Here is a 20,636-nt window from a genome sequence, read left to right as displayed (position 1 = left end):
CGTCTGTTTAAAATCCATCTCATGGGTTTGCTGTCAAAATTAAACAAAACAATGTGTAGCATGCCCCCAGCACAGTTCTTTGCAGGTAAAAGATCTTAACCAATAGTACTTGTCTCTTATTTTGTAACCAAACCCCTGACAGATGTACTTATTTGTTCTGTTCATTCTTAGGTTTGTACATTCAGAACATCTATATGTGATGATCATTTTGTCTCCTTTTGATAAGTATATTAATTCTGTTTAGTTCTCTGAATCCCATTCTTGTATTGGCTAAAACTTCCCAAAAAGTGTCTGAAAAGAGGATGACTTTTTTTCCTTTAAAGTGGGAATGACACTAACACTTCAGCACCAAATGTGATGTTGGCTATTTGAGATAGATATTAGTTATCATGTTTTTGTTGTTGTTGTTGTTGTTTGCGGTACGTGGGCCTCTCACTGTTGTGGTTCCGGACGCTCAGGCTCAGCGGCCATGGCTCACGGGCCCAGCCGCTCCGCGGCATGTGGGATCTTCCCGGACTGGGGCACGAACCCGTGTCCCCTGCATTGGCAGGCGGACTCTCAACCACTGTGCCACCAGGGAAGCCCTACTTATCATGTTTTGATAAGGGCTTTTATCAGGACTTCTTAGAATTTTAGGAAATTAGAGTCATATGAATTTTCTCCCTGGACCAATTTAAATTGTATTTTAGAGTAGATTTCTCAATATTTCACAATTAATCCTTGACTCATGGATGTGGTATATAATTTGCTTAGTATACTTCTGAATACAATTTGTTACTGTTTTCTTATGATTGCTGGTGGGAGGATGAAATCAATTACATTACTGAGAATAGCGCCTGGCACATTTTAAGCCCTCAACACGCGTCTGTTACTATTATTGTTGCCGGGGATTTGTGTGCCCATGTTAGTAACTGGGACAGTGTGCATGGTGTTGTTGGCTTCTGAAATTTTATTTTATACCAGCTTTGAAAAAATAAATTGAGAAGCTTTCTATATTTTATCCTATGCACTATAAAACTTATATTGCATGGATATTATCTCTTGACTCAAAGTTTGAAAGAACCCCTGTGAAACTGCTCTTGTCAAAGTCACCAATAACATCTTAGCCAAACCAAGAGGAAATTTTCCATTCTTACCTTAAACTCAAGTTAGCATTTGACACTGGAAAAACTCTCCTGCTGGAAATACTTCAACTCATTGGCTTTCTTTTTTTTTTTTTTTTTTTTGCGGTACGCGGGCCTCTCACTGTTGTGGCCCCTCCCGCAGCGGAGCACAGGCTCCGGACGCGCAGGCTCAGCGCCCATGGCTCACGGGCCCAGCCGCTCCGCGGCATGTGGGATCTTCCCGGACCGCGCACGAATCCGTGTGCCCTGCATCGGCAGGCAGACTCCCAACCACTGTGCCACCAGGGAAGCCCTCACTGGTTTTCCTGAATGCACACTGCCCTGTTTCACCCCTGCCGCTCCACTCAGGCAATCGCAACCTACTTTGAGGACTGCTCAGCTTCCTCTGTCCGTCTGATGCTTCTTGTTACCAAGGCAGTCTTCTGCTTGCCTATATATTCTTCCTCAGCAACCTCATTAGTGCCCCCAGGGTTCCCATGTCAGGCCACATGCTATGACAAATCTTTACTTCCAGTTCAGATAGCTTGCCCAAGATTCAGCCTTATTTATCCAAGTATTGGCTGGAAATGTCCACCTGGATGACCCATAGATTCCTCCCTTTCAAGATACCCCAACTACTATCCCAGTAGTATTCATGTTACTCACACTGAATGGCCATGAGCCATCAAGAAATCATGCATTTCATTAAGATTTTAAATGTTTTAGCATAGAATCTAATAGAGTATTTGTTTAAAATTTCTACTCTTCTATTTATGACTCTCCACACAGTCCCTCACCCCGCACCAACTTTGTTACAACATTCTGAATAGTCCTGTTTCTAATTTTGTCTTCCTTTAGTTCCAAAGAGAATATCCTAAAATTTCTAGGTGATTGAGTATTAAACTCTTAATTATTTATTCTAATTAATTGCACTGGATTCAAAAAGGTGGCCGGCAGAATATCTGCCTTTTGAAATGTATTAAGTTTTTTGTGAATTCATATTGGTCTTGTCTGTGTTCCACGGGAAATGCTTTCAATGTATTATTTAATGTATCTTTTTGATCATATTATTTAACATCTTTTATACATAATTGCTGCTATAAATTTATCCTTCCACATGTTCCTTGTATGTCTAATAGGTTTTTAATGTATATGTTTTTCTCTAGTGATTAGGAAGATGCACATCCTATTTTAATTTAAAATAGTCCCTCTGGCTTTCTATAAAAGTATTTTATTTTTCCTAATTGTTTGAGTCTATGGAGCCCCTCTACATATAAAAAAAAACTGTTGCTTACCCTTAATTTCCCCACCTCATTCTCTGTACTTCTACATTTTTGTTGATGGTTCATCCTCTTCAGCTAATATTCCTATTATTAGATTTTCTATGATCTGTCCCTTTAAGACATTAACTTTCATGTTTCTGTTAAGCTTTGTCATCATATTAACAATAATTCAGATACTATATGTTTAATCGCTTTTTCTTCTGACCAGTGGTCCTGTGGTACCATAACTTTTCCTTTCTTGCCTTCCTCACTGATCAGTGCTCCAGCAGTCAGCTTACCTCAGTAGGAATAAGAACTGAATTCTGTCGGGGCCCTTGAAATAAGAGACTGTCTTTCTGTTTTCCTCACATATTAATGACAACTTCTCTGGACATGGAATTGTTGAGTGTACTCTTTCCATTCAAGATCTAGTTTCTGCTGTGTCGCTTGTTCTCACTGGGGGAGGGATCTGGGAGGTTTTGTCAGGGTTTCCCCCATTATTTCCTGGCCCAGCTCTTCTTTTCCCACGAGCGGAATGTCACACATCCTCCAACACAACCCCATCTGCACACATCAGCACAATGGCACAAAATTTCTGGCATATTGATGAGACTAGCCTAGCTTCACGCACGAATACCAGATTTCCCTTATTTTTATGTTTTCTTGAAAATATTCTCCAATATATCCTGGGGATGGGGGCCGATTAAACACTTGTACTCAGATTACCATCTTACCCAGAAACACATGTAAGAATAGCTGTGTGTATAATTGGAATCATTCCGTAAACTGTTTTTTTTTTTCTCCACTTAGCACTATAATGTCAGCAATTTCTGAAGACTTTTTCTTTAATAGTAGGATTTTTAGTGACTATAATACTCAATAATGAAAACTGTTACGATCTCTGTTAGAATGAAGGTTTTACTGTGTTACAGGCATTATGCTAACGCCTTTTACATACATTAGCTCATTCAATCCTCATTACAACCCTAAGACATGGAGTTTATCCCCATTTTAAATGCACCTCCAGGCAGTAAAGGTGGGATCTGTACCCTGGATTCTATAATTTCAAGGCCTGTGCTCTTCACCTTTTCTGCTGTAGAACCAGAGATGTCATTCCAAGTCCCCACTAGATATGCCAGCAGCCCCCGGGCCAAAGGCTACCCCTCTGTCCTTCGCTACTGGACTGGAGTTGGCCAAGGGCAGAGTGTTGAAAGTGGCCATGCTACCCTCTGCTTCCACTCACCTACTCCCTGCACCCCCTTCCACCCCTCCCCAGGCTCCCTCTGCAGCTTCTAGCAAAGGACAGATCAGAGAGTGCAGCCCTGCCCAGAACACTGAGGGTGAGAGAAGCCCCATTTGGTATCAATCAGCAAACACAAACAGCGTCCCAGCGCTGCGGGGTGAGCAGACTTAGTGAAAAAATGGTCTAAATCAATCATAGCCTCATCTTTTCTCAAATATGCACCATTTCATTACCTAAGATGCTGATTTTCTTACATGGAGAAAACGGAAATTTTGTTTTTTGTTTGTTTGTTTTTTTTTTTTTGCTGTAACGCGGGCCTCTCACTGTTGTGGCCTCTCCCGTTGCGGAGCACAGGCTCCGGACGCGCAGGCTCAGTGGCCATGGCTCACGGGCCCAGCCGCTCCGCGGCATGTGGGATCTTCCCGGACCAGGGCACGAACCCGTGTCCTCTTCATCGGCAGGCGGACTCTCAGCCACTGCACCACCAGGGAAGCCCAGAAAATGGAAATTTTAAATATGGGTATACTCACACTGTGCTGAGCAAAAAGTACGGGAATATCCCATAAGGCAGAGAATCTAGCCACCCTCCCCAAGGTCCCCGCTGTCTCCATGACTGTCCTTGGCCCTTCTCTTCCATCTGCATGGGTAACAGGTTCTCGCTCCCTCTCACTAGAGCTCTAGCGGTCCACCCTTAGCCGCCACTAACCTCCTTATTCCTGGGTCCTTACTGCTGCTCACAAAGGAATCTGCTAAAGCTGGGCTCTAATCGGCACACATAAGGCTTTCTCTCTCACAGACTTTATCACACAGTGGTACCCACCGTTGTCCCTGTTAGATGAAAACCCCCAGGACACAAGGGTGACGTCTGGTTCATCTTGTCTTCCCTCCCCTCCTCGCTCCCCACCTAAGTCAGAAATAGCAGACTCTCCTGACCACACTGGGTTAGCAATTCACGTTTTAAACTGAATAAGCAAAACAGACATACTCATCTATTTCTCATGTTGAGTGTTTTCTGGAGGCTCTGGCCAAACTTCACAGGCATAACCTGTGGATGGGTTCTGTGTGTAGCCAAGATGAGAAAGACAGTGACACACACACCGTCATGTATATGTATATGGACAGGGAATAATCACACGGATGTGCCTGTGCGCGCACACACACACACACACACACACACACACACACACACACACACACCATGCCACTTAAGTGCTATTGTGAAGTAAAAATCATGAAGTCCAAACCGTTTACTCAACACCAAACTGTAAGAGGAAAAATCAGTCAGTCCCTCAAGGGTTCAGCCTTCAAAACATCAGGATTGCATTGGACAACTTTTACTCTGGTTCCAAACTCACGTCGCATCCGACCAGTTGTTCGGCCTCACCTTGAGTCCCAACTTGCCCCCTCCCCTCTCCCTGGGTGTTCTCTGACCTTTCAGGCCTGGTGTGAGCCAAGTAAACCTCAATTAGCTAATGAGGTGCCCGAGACCAGCACCAAGACTGTCTCTCAGGGCCAACCAGATCATGAGCTGCCGTCATCAGTGTGAATTTACAGCCTCTCCTACCACGTGGAGTGCGGGGATGGTGTGAAGTCCTGCCAACCCCTTGGCTGACGGGGACATAGAGAAATGCTGGCAAGGCGAAGACACAGTAAATTAAAAATATGCTTCAATGTATAGGCTCTATTTATCTATGTCTTTCTTTAGTAACATAACATGAAGGTAAAAGGTCATATCCCCACTGAAATATAATTTATATTTACCTTTTATTAAATAATTATGGCATGGCATGAAGTTAAATATTACAGAAGCTAATCAAGGGGGAATTCAATAGAGAAAACTCAGACATGAGAATTTCGCCTTTGCTATACATAGAATGTCTTAATCCTCCACTGGGAGTCATTCGGGTTTGCTTAAGGAGTTTAATAATACACATTTCAACTGCCACAGAATCTAAATCCCCTTTGGATCAGCCTTGGAAAAACTTTCATCAATACCTTGAGATTTCATAATATTTCTCCTGAGAGCTTGGATCTCACGTGTCATTTCTTATTTTGATTGCAGGGATAATATATGAGGTTACTTATGTATCTCGGACCCAACGACTAGATATAAACTATAAGCAATGTGTGAAGGGTTCCTTTTATAAGTAAATAGTATTTAACTAAAAATATCTACTGGGAGCCACTCATTTAAAAAAAAAAGCTGGCTGTTGCTCAGTATTAATTTTCCCAAAGCGTTGGTGAGATGGATAAATTCTACATGATTGTTTTTCCTTAAGAGGAGTCACAGAGAGAATATAATGCTTACCCCAGCTTATGCCTCTACTTCTGTTTCCCAGAAATAGAGGGAACACTGGCTAACATGGAAAGGAGACTCTTGGTTAGAGTTCTGGTCAAACCTCAACAAAGACAGTGTTGACTTTATAGGTAGGTGGTCATTTCTGCCATTGACCAACAGAAAAGGTGGCAATATCAAGGGCCGATTGAGTTCCTTTACAGAAATTGGAGAGGAGACCAAGAAGATGATGGGGTGAGGGAGATCTGAGTGTTCTGTCAGGCTGCCACTCTGGGATGTTGGCCTGGGTTGCAGCATTCCTCACTAGTAAGTCTTCAGTTGGAGCCTAGGACACTGCAGAGTCTATGGATGGCCATCAAGAGGCCGACAAAAGTCTAGAAGTCCGAGCCTAGTTGTGTGTCTGCAGCTATGTGCATTTATCTGCAGCAAAGGATCTTCACTTCTATCACAGAGACCACGGGCCACTAACGGGTTCAGGCCACAGAACTAGAGGATCTCTCCAGTCCTAACTCTAAATTCCAACCTTCTCCAGGAATAAAGAAAGCAATGGAAAAAGAATCCTGCTCAAGAAAACTAAAATCTATGTAACGCGACTGCCAGATCAAAAGATGGACTTTGATGTGCAGGCTGAGGAGAAAACATGCATGAGGAGCACCTCTCCGTACGGCTCTGGTCAGACAGTTACTCTCTATTGACGGGACAGGAAGGAGTAAAACAGCCTTGTTTGCCTGGGGAGGAATCTGCATGCACACAGACTAGCTCCTGCCCTCATGCCACCTTTAGGATGTCTCCATTCTGCTCCTCCCTCAGTGTCTATGACTTCAAAGTGCTTTGATATTAACGTATTGATTCCTGTGAGGTCTGCCTTCTTTGTGCTATGATTTTCATTCCTCTCTTTCTCTCCCAACCCTTCCAATTTTCTCATCTATTCATCTACCTTCTGCCATACTCCTCAGGTGTCCAAGATTCAAGGCTATGTTCCATTGGCGTTATAATGCTCCCAAGTTAAAGAGTTTCATAGCATCTGATGGTGTGGTGGAGATAAAGCTGGCCTTTTCCTGGGATGCCTTAATTCCTAACTCTGACCAATCACACCACCTTCAAGGGCAGGTGGACTTTGGTTTATGTCTCTGCAAAAACAAAAGGTTGGGCTAAATGGCCTCTAAGACCCCTTGTAAGCTCTTGCATTATATGATTCTAAGACTATTACTTAGTTGGTGCCGTAAAATTCTTCCTTGAGAAGTGGAGATGGGTGGAGTTGAGGCCATGGGCTGTTGAATTAAGTTGTCTTTAACCTTTGCTACACTGAAATCTCTCCCTACATCCATTTGTTTCAATGTAGCAAAGGTTCAGTGTTACCAATGTAAAAAAAAAAAAAAAGAACAAAGATAATAGAGGAACACATTATTAAGAGGTGGTACCTGCCTTTGTGGATACAGGAATGAGAACACAAGGTGAGAAATAGCAGTGCACAAGAGAAAGATTAGACGGAAGCCTTTGATATTTAATTTTAAATGAAATATTAATTTAATATTTAATTATGCTTTGGTTTCAAGAAAAACTGCAGCAGCAAGACAGATTGTTTGAAGAAGGGAGTAATATACATGGTTAAGGAGACAACTGTAAAAATTAAAAATAAATTTCAAGGGTAAATCTAAATGCCACCACGGAGCAGTTATGAATATGCTCTGCTCTCTGTAATGTGTATTTAGAATATTATCGCTGAGACTACCAGGCCATTAAGAGGCTGTGATGTCTCTAGTGAAACAACAGCCCCCTATTCTGGGGTCTCCAACGGAGACATCATTCCTCAGACTCAGCTGAATGATGGATCTGAATTTTACAGGCAGTGGGAGTTTTAACTTCAGTAAAGCTACAGGCTACCAGGAGGGCTCTTCATGCAACCTGTTTCTAGTGCAAACCAGGAACAACTGGTACTTGGGCCCCTTTATGATATCCGAATTGGGTATTTTTAACTAAAAATCAGATTCATTTCTTAAATGAGATTTTTTTTCAGGATAATGCTATAAGAAAAAAAAAGAAGAAATGTGAAGTGGGTGAGCTATTAACAGTTGCCATCCAGCGTGCACACCTGTGCAGTGTGGCTCAGTGGAAGCAGGACCCCACGGCCCGTGCCCAGCCTCGGGGAGGAAGCCGTGCAGGGTATGATGTGGGCGGCAGGGCTGTGGAAACATCTAGGCCTCCCATTTCTCCTCCCAACTGCTGCCAGGTTTGGGCCATTTTCTTGTTGATTAATGCTTTCGCCCAAATAATGAACAGGGAAATCAAATGCATTTGTTTGTGCTAAAGGACTTGAGGACACGGGGAGGGGGAAGGGGAAGCTGGGACGAAGTGAGAGAGTGGCATGTGCATATATACGCTACCAAATGTAAAATAGATAGCTAGTGGGAAGCAGCCGCATAGCACAGGGAGACCAGCTCGGTGCTTTGTGACCACCTGGAGGGGTGGGATAAGGAGGGTGGGAGGGAGACACAAGAGGGAGGGGATATGGGGATATATGTATACATAGAGCTGATTCACTTTGTTATACAACAGAAACTAACACACCGTTGTAAAGCAATTATACTCCAATAAATATGTTAAAAAAAAAAAAGTAAAACATAAGAATTGTTCTGGGAAGGAGTTGACGTGGATGCTTTGGCTTCTACTTGTTTCTCCACAGCCAGGGGGTTTTGTCAGCTTCTAAGTTCAGTGCACACCTTGGGAGGCAGCTCCTGAGCCTGCACCTGGGCCAGCTGGGCCCTGTCGGCCTCTCCTTTGAAAACCTGTTTCCCCTTCAACCCACTTGCAAACAGCACCCATGCTCTCGGGCTGCCTTGGCCTTCTCTGTCACCTAAAAACCCTGATTTCTAATCTCGACCCAGATATGAAAGGCATGATATGGTGGGTCTTTCAAGAAGAAGCCACCTTTTACAGAAGAGAAGGCATGCAAAACAAAGTCCGCCCTTGATCAAACAGCAGTGAGGAAGGAAGCTACCAAGAACTCATCCCAGGAGCTCTGTATCCCACAGCCAAACACTTGGAACAGTAAATTTTGCTCATGTCTGTATATTCCTATACAAAATACATTTGCATGTCTACGTAATTTCATCCTCCCAGTAAGACAGGTATCTTCCTGTTTTTTAGGTTAGAAAACTAAGGTGAAGAATAGTTAGGGGATTTGCTGGCAAGTTCAGACTCAAATTCAGGCCTCTAAACTCTGTGTCCCTGACTTCCATTCCAATGCTAAGTTGTCTCAAGTTTAATAACCAAGTGGCGTTCATACTTTTTTGGCCTTCTGCAATTTCAGTTATTCATGAAGAGGATAATTTCTATGACTTCTAGGGAATTCAAAGCGCTTCATGGGCCCTAAGCCTACGTATCACGCTGAAATAGAAATATCCATTTAGCAATCTGGAACACCAGGGCACGGGTAAGGCATCCTCTGAGCTCCCTCCACGCTCACTGGCCAGGCCTGTCTCCCATGCACTTCCTCAGAGTAACGGCCAGAGAGCCAAGGCCACTGGCATTTGCCAGGTAAAACTGCGGATGAAGCCAAATGATGGCCTTAGCGTCATTTCTTCGAAGAAGCTATACACTCTTGGTAAGTAGCACAGTTCAGTGGTTAAGAGCACGACTTTGGGATAAGACTGCTATGTTTGGACCTAGCTTGGTGACCTTAGGCAGCAGGATTCTCATCTATAAAGTTGAGATACGAATGGAACCGTTAACACGGGAAAAGGTGGTGATTATATGAGCTCAAAAGACAGAGCCTGGCCCTATGTGCTCAACAGACGACAGACGTGATCACCGAAGTACTAGCATCATTTTTTTTTTCTTATAAGTTCTGTCCGAACTTAACCAGCAATCAAATGTGAAACTCAGACTCTGCAAAAGGTCATAGGAAGATACTGAAAAGCTGTGCCCATCTACCCCCATACCCTCAGTGACCTGCCATTCCACTCACGCATCATGATTTTTCACTGGTTTCTGTGGATGGTACAGGTATTACAATTGTAGACGGTGGAAATTCGACCCCCAAATGCCTTGTTCCAGACTTTCTCTCCCTGCATCCTCAAGACAGACAAGAAGTACACTGAACAACCAGTAACCACGGTCCCATTGGGTGCCCCTACCAGGATTATATTTCTGCACTGCCAGTTTTTTGTAGAAAAGTCTGCAAGGGGTGTAGGAGATCTCTTCCCCACTAAGCCTCGGCTGGTACCATCTCTAGGTCTCAGACCAGACAGAGGCAATGGGACCTTTCCTGATGAGCTAGATTCTGGGGTGGATCTCTTGACTCTGCAGCAGCAGGCTGCACTTTAGCAAATCGTGGTCAGAGGAAAATAGACCTGCAGAGTCACATGTGTGAAGAAGACGTGTTGCTTTTCAGAGCCCTGGTGTTGTTCGTGCTGTACCTGGCAGCAACAACTGTGGGAAGCTGATTACTGCATTTTGTCTAATTATACCAGGTGAGTTCCATCTAACGGGCTTGGGTTTATTGTGGTGGTGCCTCCTTGGAGACAGGAACCATCAACAGTTGGACCAGGAACCATAAGATGTGTGTGGTGGGGTGGCGGCTGAGGAAGGGGAGGTTTTCTGGAGGCTGCCTTCCTACCTCCTGCTTTTTGAGTCTCTTTCTAGAAGATTCCACCAAAGAGTAAATACTACTATTGTGTCTGTGGTGTAATGACTCAGTCTCAAAAGAACTGCCCCATGTTGTCGAATACTTTACAAGCCAGGAAGTCACTGCAGCAGCCTGATGAGCAGGACTCAGGTTTCCCAAACTCATTTCTTTGTTTAAAACACAGATTCTCAGACCCTCCCAGAAGAGTACAATTCGATACGTCTGGAGCGGGGCCCAGCATGATTCTTATCCTCGGCCAAATTCGGGAAACATCTATGGGTCACAGTATAATTAGCACCAGAGCTTTACAGATGAAGAAAATGAGGCTCAGAGAGGTTAGGGGACTTGACAAAAGGACAAACAAGACATGGATGACACAGCCCACATCCAAAAGCAGGTCTTGTGGCTGAGTCCGCTGCCCCTCCTATTAGATTCCATCCCATCCCGGAATCTCACTCCGTCCCCACTAAAACCCTCTAGGTTCAGGGTTTCCCTTTCCTCTGGAATCAATGTGATATTTCCACCTCACCACGGAGCTGAGTGTTGTGTCTTAGCCTTCAGTGGTCTCTGAAGCATCTTCCTGTAGTAGCACTGGTTGGGACTGGAGGAGTTGACTCCCAAGGGGCTCACAACGTGTGGCTCTGAGGCCAGGCTGGCTGGAATGCCTCGCAGGGAGAAGGCCACCACGATCCTGCAGGCTCCCTGGAGGAGGCCCCAGCCCCATCTTCAGTCACCAGGGGAAGCCACTGCCTTTCCAGCTGTTGGTCTAAGATTCCCAATGGGTTGTAAATTAGCTTTACATGTTAGTGGCTGCTAGTTGAGTGGACCAGAAAAGGGACCACCCATCCATTTCCTGTGGTGTCTGGTCCCCTCTTTGGATAACATCAGCTGCTTGTCTCCACCAACCCGAGTCGCATTTGGCCCAGGAACCTCAAAGTGGAAGTGTTTAGGGAGAGTGACCAGGCTCATGAGCTATCCTGGACCGTGTTTGTATTTCTGTTTTCTTCTCTGACTGTGAAAGCGTATACTCCTGCATCCCTACTCTTCTCACCCCTAACTGCCTCCCAAGGTCCTTCCTTCTCAAAGGCGAGAAGGATGAAGTTTCACTGCTTCATCTGGAAATACTTTCTTTGAACCTAAAGAATCAAGATTGCCGATGTGTGCTGTTTCAGTATTTAAACGTGTGATGCTAATTTCTTATATATTTTCTTCATTTAATTTTTGGTTTAAAATTACTTCATTTTGTTAGAAAATAATAAATATAAGTAAAGAAAATGAAAAAAATTAAATAATAATATCAACATCCAAAAGCCACCATTGTTAACACCTTGGTATGCAGGCTTTCTTTCATACCTTGGGTTTTTTAATGCAACTACTCTTTTTCGTATATATATATATATATATATATATATATAATTGGACCATACTGTACATACAGTTTTTAAGCTTTTTTAAAAAAAAATCACCAACATCTTTCATGTAATTAAATGTCCATCCACAGCATTACTTTTAATATCTAAAATGTGTTTCAGTGTAAGGGTGTTTTGTTATTTATTTAATGAGTTCCCTAATGGACACTAAGAATGCTTTTAATTTTTCACGATTATAAACAGTGCTCCAATAAACAACCTTCAGGTAAACTCAATTACTTCCCAAGTATACATTCCTAAAAGTAGAATTGTTGGGTTAAAGGGTACATACACTTTTTTAAGGCTAGTAGCATTAGGGTACTCTCCTGGAGCCATCTACCTTCCTGTCGTTGCCTTAATTTGCTTTTATTTGATTATTAATGTGGTTGGGATTTTTTAAAACATGTTTATTGCTTGATTATATTCCTTCCTGAATTAACTCTTGATGTTCCTTGCTAGCTTTTTTTTTTTGCGGTACGTGGGCCTCTCACTGTTGTGGCCTCTCCCGTTGCGGAGCACAGGCTCCGGACGCGCAGGCTCAGCGGCCATGGCTCACGGGCCCAGCCGCTCCGCGGCATGTGGGATCTTCCCGGACCGGGGCAGGAACCCGTGTCCCCTGCATCGGCAGGCGGACTCTCAACCACTGCGCCACCAGGGAAGCCCCCTTGCTAGCTTTTTAAAATTAATCTTTATTGGCGTATAGTTGCTTCACAACGTTGTGTTAGTTTCTGCTGTACAGCAAAGTGAATCAGCTATACGTATACACGTATCCCCTCTTTTTTGGATTTCCTTCCCATTTAGGTCACCACAGAGCACTGAGAAGTGTTCCCTGTGCTGTACGGTAGGTTCTCATTAGTTACCTATTTTATACATAGTAGTGTACATATGTCAATCCCAATCTCCCAGTTCATCCCACCCTCCCTTCCCCCCCAGTACCTTGCTAGCTTTTAATTTGGGGGGGGGGTTTCTACTTAATTTATGAGATATCTAATCTTCACCTGGTTATCCACAATGTATAACATAATGGCTGATCAAGAGTAGGCATAAAATGAAGTTTGCTGAACAAATGAATGAATCTTTTTCTATGTAAGATAATATGTCATATGTAACAAATACGTTCCCAGTTTGTCCTTTTCCTTTTGATTTAATGAGGGAAACTTAGACATGCAAAAATTTTCTTTTTATGTAATCACATATTTATGCTTGGTGGTTTCTGTCTTTGGGATCAAGACAAGCAAGGCTCAATTATAATAATTTTTTGAAATGCCTACATTTTTAATTAAAAATATTTAATTCAAATATGTTTCAGTTTATGATATGAAATTAGATATCTAACCTTTTTTTTTTAATGCTTAACTAGTTGGCCCAACACCGTTTGTTAAACATGCCATAGTTTCCACATTGACTTGAGATGTCTCCTCACCCAAACAAATACTTCTGTATTTATACTATTCGTGTGTACAAAAACTGTTTATTTTTAAGTGTTCTCTTCTGTTGCATGACATTTCTATATGTTCCTGCAAAACCCCATATTCTTCTAATTACTGAAACTTAAAATAGGTTTTCAAGTCTGGTAGGGCAAGGCCCTCTCATTTTTCAAAATGCGGGGTCCTACTTTAGCACCTTTACTTTTACAGGTGAACTTTTGTAAAGTTTCCCCAAACATTTTGTTGGTACGTTGATTGGCACTGTGTTAAATTTATTCATTAATCGACATCTTTACAATATTAAATCTTCCCACCTCACCGCCAGCTGGAAGTATTTTGTCCTTCCTCTGAACTCCCTTAGCACTTTATACCTTTTTAAAAATCACTTTTCTAAGCTATACCCACCCAATTTTTCAAACCTGAAACCCGAGAGTCGTCCCCTCCCCTTCCTTCCCCAACCTTCACCCCATCCAATCAATCAACAAGTCCCGTCAATGTTACCTCCTAAATTTCATCCACTTCTGCCTGTCCCCACCACCAGCACTCTAGTCCAAGCTGCCATCATTTCTGGCCGGGGCCACCACACTGGCCTCCAACCGACCTCCCTAGCTTCCAAGCCATTCTCACTGCTGCAACCAGAATACTCTTTTAAAAGGCAAATCTGATCATGGCACTCCCAACTTTAACTATTCCAACAGCGTCCCCATGGCACTTGGGATAGAGCCAAACAAGCAGGCTCAACCCTCTCTTCCAGCTTGAACCCAACCTCTCTTTAACATTCTTTCTTCCCTGTTCATGGTTGCCATCAAACATATCCCATGTTCTTTCCTACCACAGGGCCTTTGCACACACATACTGTTTCATGTGTTTGAACTGTCCTTAACCTTCCCTATCATTTTAAGATTCCTCTGACATACATCCCCAGCATCCTATACAACTCGTCACATTTGTAATTCCTTGTTCAAGTCAGCCTCCGTGATGATAACAGTAATAGCAATAATAATATTAATAATATACACCTTTTGAATAATAAGATACAGTTGCTCTCTATTTCAAATGCTTTACGTGCAGAGGTGCTCTAGACCTGGTGTGTACCAGCTCATGAGAGCAGGTTGTTAAATTTTCAGGAATGCTGTGAGCTAGCTGATGTCATACTGGTAGCTTGAAATCAGCCACGGTGAGAGTACCTGCACCATGGAAATCAGCAAATGCTACAAACCAATGCTCCCCTGCCCCTTTTCCCTGGAGAGCTGGCTGTTAAACCTTTACCGGCACACCACTGTTGCCATGCACTGTATTAGTTAGTCATCATCACAGGTCTGGAAGGTAGGTAGCCCATTTTCTAGATGGGGAAACTAAGAGGTTAAGGCACTCCTGCAAGATTTAAAGCTATGTAGAGGCCAGCCAAGCTGTGCGTCCAGCCAGTCTGACCCCAAAGCATGAGCAGTTCACGTTTATTTCACTATATCATAACGTTGAGGAAGGAAGGTGCCCCCTGGCCTGACTGGTCTGCAGCGTCCCCAGCACAGAGCACGGGGCTGAGCAGAATGGGCACATTCAACTGATATTTGCTTCAGGAATAAGTCAACGATGTCTCAGCACATCAGGAAAACAGAACTATTTGCCGACACTGCATTGTTAAACAGAAGTCACCAGACAGGATGGCCAGAGCCCTGAGTCCTTGTTCTGACTCCACATTGAATTCAATGGGCAAGTCATTCCTCCCTGGGTCTCAGTTTTCTCACCTGCAACAGAGGGAGTCAGATGCTCTTCGATGTCTCATTATCTCTAAAATTTCTGGATTTACATGTAACAAAACATCTATTATTTTTACTGTTATGTGGGCTCCTTTTTTTAAAAATCAGCCTTATCCCCACCTCTCAGGCTGTCATCTGTTCTCTACCTGAGACACTTACCCCCAATTCACTGACTGCCAGGTGCTATTCTAGCTAACACTGGTGAACCAAACAGAAAACCCAGCCCCGAGGAGGTCCAGGGACAGAGGAAATGTGAATGGAGAGGACAGGAGGTCAAAGAGATAAGGACGGAGGCAGACAGATTTCCACACCTGCGATACATGTCTCTGCTCAATGCCCCTTCCTCAGAGAGACCCTCCCTCATTCTCTATCCTGTCCTTGTCACTATCTGAAATTACATCATGTATGTTCTTGTTGTCTGTCTCCCCCTCTAGAATGCAAGCTTTATTAAGATGGGGGGCTTTATCTTGCCCGCTTCTATATCCCAGAGCCCAGAGCTGTGCCAGCCCATGGTAGGCATGTAATAAATGCTCATTTAAATGACTCAAAAACAATATCCCTTTGGAGCTAGAATAGTAAATATTTTATTGCAACTGCAATAGAGTCTTCCATAGATCCACAAAAAAAGGTAACCCAACCAAGATGTGCCTATCACAGAGAGAAAACCTCAAAGGCAAAATGTTAAATATATACCTAAAAATCACCCTCTTCCACCTACTCCTAACTGATACCTAACCCGACATTTACGCTTAAACAAGAACAGGAGGTTAAGTCCAAATGAGAAAGAATACACTATAAAATAATATTATTAGAAATTCATAATATGTCTGATATAGTTTCTTGATTTCTATATTTCTTTCTTTCCCCTTATCTTCTCTTCAAAACAACAATATTCTAGTTGATCTCCCTGCCCTCAGCTGTTCCCCTGACTAACTCAGTCTTTATATATCAACAGCATTCGTTTTTCCTAAGATAACAGCTTTGAGTTACTCTCCCTCACATAGGAACCTTCAATGTCATCTTAGATCTTGCCAGATTAAGTCCTAGCTCCCGTACAAGGCCTTTTTTTCATTTTTTAAAACTGCGGTAAAATACACATAACAAAATTTACCCTTTTAGCCCACTTGAAAATGTGCAGGTCAGTAGTGTGAAGTACGTTCACTTTGTTGTGCTTGAGCCAACCTCCAGAACTTCTGCATCGCGCAGAGCTAAAACTCTGTGCCCGTTAAACGATTGCCCCCATCCCCCCAGCTCCGGTTACCACCATTCGACTCTCTGTCTCCATGAACGTGAACTTTACATCAGTTCCCCAGGCTTTACTTCATGTGACCCTGCTTTACATCACTTCCGCAGGCTTTTTTTTGACGTCTATTCCCCAGGCTTTTCATCACGTGACCTTGTTTGATATCACGTGACCCTGTTTTAGGCACCATACAGAACTTTTGAGCTGTTTTACGGTTTCCTTCCCTGCCACGCCTAGCTCATCTCAGCTAAGTTCTGGTATAAGTTCTACCTAAATGGATCTGGTATAAGTTCTACCTAAATGGATCCCCACAGCTGTTGAACCAGCCTTCTCTCCTCCAGATACAGGCACACGTCACCCTTTGCACCTTTGCACGTAAGAGTCCCATAGTTGAAACTCTCTTCCTTTTTCTCTTTACCTATCCAAATCCTCCCTGTCCTTAAAAATGGTCTTCAATTTCATCTCCTCCTTGAAACCTCATCCCACTACTCTAGTCCACATGAAAGTCACTCTTCCTGAAACTCGTATTCCATTCACTGGAAATACTAAACATTTTTGAACACTCTAATTCTCCTGCTGTTCTGTGCAATATAGCATTGCCTCTTCCAATAGTTCCTAAATTTCCAAATAGGGACCATGTTTTCTATGTCGTTGTCCCTTTAACCTGGAAAAAAGTAGTAGATACAATGTAGGCATTCAACAAATATTGAACCAATTAGATAATTTCTATTTTCAAAAAATTTTTAAATAATTTGAATCGCTCTGCAGCATCATTAGGCAACTTTCTTGAATCCTTTTCAAGAAAATTTAGTTATAGCCAGCAACTTTGTTGAATTTTTTAATCTGATTTGCCTGGATAAAAATCGATTCTAGCATGGTTCCAGCTGAATTAAATTCATAAGGATGGACTCCTGAAATGAGATGCCATGACCGTCTCCCAGACTGCAGAAATTGCTTACATAAAATACAAATTTAGAATCAGGTTCACATGTCCCCGTTCAATGCCTGTCACCCAGTCCACACTTCCTACACCAGTAGAAAGACCTAGAAGAGTTAGAATGATTATAAAGTGTAAAGAGTAGGAACTAGAGCAAAGGTGAACCAGGAGCCAGTCTCCCTGGGAATCATTTTCTCACCCACCTGTATAAATGAACCTCCCTGGAGCTCCTTTGCAGAACTGTTTGGATTTATAAGATAATGTCACTTCTACTACTCCAGGAATGTGCCGAGGAGGAGTCTGCACTCTGATGGCATGAGGAGTTATTAGCTGAGGAATGAACAGGCAGAGAAATAAAATACCTATTACACAAGTTATCATAGAGATACTGAGCACAGGAGCATCTCCTGCTGCTACCCCCATCCCCATCCAGGGCAAACTGACACCCCAGATGCTTTGAATGCCCTGTCCCCGTGTCTCATGTGTTTCTCTCTCTCACCCTGGAATTTCCTTTCAACCCAACCTGTGTACGCTTCCCTTCCTATCAGCCCAGCTCAAGTCCCTCTCACCTCCTGTGCCCCCCCCCAACCCTCATCCCTGTCATCATTCCCCTCCCTCATTCCTACACTGCCATGACCTCACAAATTGATTTGGCAATTTCCATTACAAACTTAGCACTGTTACATATCTTTTGGTAACCTGTTTTGCTGTTTTTCTCATTATCACAGTAGAAAAATTGGAAATTACAGAAAAAAAGAAAAATGTTAACATTGCATAACCCAGAGACAACCGTTATTAATCTTTGGCATGTTTCCAGTACTTTTCTATGGTTGTGTGTTATATAATTAGATCTTACATCCATAGATACTGTCGTCCTGGTTTTCTTTCGCTTAGCATTATAGCATGTGTTCCCTTTTCCTGTATCATTAAAAATATTTCAAATAAAAGTTTTAAATAAATGATGACACTTCATCATTGAACCATTCTCCTATTAGCCGGTATCTAGCCAGTTTCTAATTTTTAACAATTATAAACAGTACTGCAGTGAATATTTATCTTTTTAAGGGATCCATGCCTGCAGTAAATTGTGGCTTCCATGTCTTTTAATCCTGGTGCCCCACTTATAATAGGTACTCAATAGTGTGTGTTCATGTTGCTGGCATTGCAGAATTACTAGTTTCCCCAGATCAAAACAATCTTTGGGGCAAAGAAAATCAGGGAAGCGAGTTGCCTTTGCCTACCTCACTCCATACAAGCATAGTCCCAAACACCACTTGGAGGCCATCAAAGAAGTTGTCCCCAATGATGATGACCATGGCTCCTCCGGTGGTCCAGCCTTCACTTGGGCTAATGGCTTTGATGCATGGAGTAGCTAAGAAGATAGGAAAGAAGGAATCAGGTTTGCCCTTTGGTGGTTGAAGTTTGGAGTTTGGGGGCTGGGTGCTCTTGGTCATCTCAGAAGTTCAAGTTGAGCTTTGCTGACTTGCCATCATTCCCTAACTGGTTGTTGGTTTTCACCAGGTCATTAAAGCCTAATGAGTTGACCACTACATATGAAAATGGCTAATTGTGCAAAAGGTGCTTTTAAAACTCTGTTGTTCTCACCGTCTTTTTATAAGTTGATCACACTACAAATGGGTAAATCCCTTTTCTCTCCCCACCGCCTCTGTCCCGAGATGTTAAGATCTACAAGGTCTGTTAATGTGCTAGAGAGAGAAGGAGAAAGCAAAATCTCTCAGAGTTGAAGGTTTTTTTCATCTCTATCAAGAGACAATTTCTAATCACTTTCCTAACTTTGTAGGAAGGATTTTCCCTCCTTCTTCCATATGTTCAAGGCCTCTGGACTTTACATCCCAACAGGAACCCAATATGGTTTTCAGGCCATAACTAAAGTCAATCCATCACTCCATTTCCAAAGTTGACAGGGTCAAAGGTGGAGGAGAACTTTGGCAGGACTCCAAAAACATGAACCCCCTTTGAACAGCTAGTCAATCACATCCAATCAGTCAAAAGAAACTGGATGGGTTCCTAGTTCTGAACCCTGGGATTTTCTTCTCCCCTTTCAGTGCCCACTGTGGGAGAATTAACACCACTCCAAATTCTTTAGTGATTCAATCATTTTCTTTCAGTTCATTAATTCCTGTTTGAAACGATACAAGACACATTTTAAGGGCCAAGATGGGGTGGGGTCTGGTGGGCAGTATACAGCAGGACATCACACTAAAATAGGAGCCCCATTTAGCCATTCATTCTATATTACAAGAGTTGAGTTGTACACTAATGAGTTGAGGAGTGGGGAAAAAAGAATGTAGATGGGATTTACTTAGGTTTGTCAGTTATCTTCCTCGATATACTTTATTTTCTTGGACAACTTGAAGTTTAACAGTTACCAGTATTTCTAATTACTTGAACGTACTTGGAAAACTACCCAGAGCAGACCATGATTTCTTCTTGTCCAAGCAAACAAAAATCAATTAGTGTCAGTTTCATTCTGCACATTGTTTTGTTTTGCCCACAATCTGTTTAAGGGCACATCTGACACTTATTCATACACGTCTGGCACGGTAATGTTCCTGTTTAACTAAGATGTCATAGGCCTACATTTGCCTGAAATGCCCCTCTAGCAAAAAAAGAAAAAAAAGAAAAAAGAAAACCCCACTGAACTGAATGAAAGAGCCGGTGAGGCACGGGCGCCTGAACATTGGCTGGGAGATGTGTGGGGCTTACATGAAAGCAGGCAGAAGTCACTGTTTACAGCTTCATTTTTAAATCCACATGGTCTTGTGTACTTTCTCCACTCCTACTCAGAGACATCAATTTGAAACTCAAACAAGGAAATTTGTGGAGAACATCATTTGTCTGCTAGGCTCAGCCTGGACAGCAGAGAGCCCTACCTTCCGATGGGTCCAGCCTTCTCGCTCTCCGCCCGTGCTTTGAGTTGTTATGAACAAACATGTTGTCGGAAACAGCCAGCACGTGTCCATCCACGTTCACCGTTGTTGACAACACGACCTGCAGATTTCAAGGATAAGCGGGGGGGGGGGGGGTTGAGTTAATCTCTCAGAAAGTCGTAAAAGTTGCAAAACTCTTTTGCCAGACTTCCGTATGGCTAACAAGAGACGGACCAGAACTTTGGGATGAGCCATGCTCCTGGCATCTCAACGGGTTAGCCTTTTCCTGTAACAATAGCAGAGCATCATGGAAAAAGAGGCCGCCTTTCGCCCATGTGCTGTCACGTATTTGTGCTCCAACTATGCCCAGGTGATGAAGTGTGGAAGATGGCAATCTGACTGGCTGGTTCTAGGAACCTCATCTCTATCAAAGGACTTGGA

General features: G+C 43.0%; 1 protein-coding gene across 4 annotated transcripts in view; it reads right to left on the bottom strand.

Annotated features, from left to right (window-relative positions):
* The window catches only part of EBF2 (EBF transcription factor 2), a 193,320-nt gene that overhangs the window by 22,488 nt on the left and 150,196 nt on the right, over window positions 1-20,636 (bottom strand). For all 4 annotated transcript variants that reach the window (XM_073805827.1, XM_073805828.1, XM_073805829.1 and 1 more), the window contains exons 8-10: window positions 20,199-20,316; window positions 18,546-18,676; window positions 17,508-17,634 (exon numbers count right to left, since the gene is read on the bottom strand). In XM_073805827.1, the coding sequence (XP_073661928.1) occupies window positions 17,508-17,634; window positions 18,546-18,676; window positions 20,199-20,316 (376 nt within the window). The remainder of the gene's footprint in view (window positions 1-17,507; window positions 17,635-18,545; window positions 18,677-20,198; window positions 20,317-20,636) is intronic.

Source organism: Tursiops truncatus, chromosome 6 (assembly GCF_011762595.2).
Source record: "Tursiops truncatus isolate mTurTru1 chromosome 6, mTurTru1.mat.Y, whole genome shotgun sequence".
NCBI classification, from domain to species: domain Eukaryota; kingdom Metazoa; phylum Chordata; class Mammalia; order Artiodactyla; family Delphinidae; genus Tursiops; species Tursiops truncatus.
This window is presented reverse-complemented; position numbering and strand designations above follow the sequence as displayed.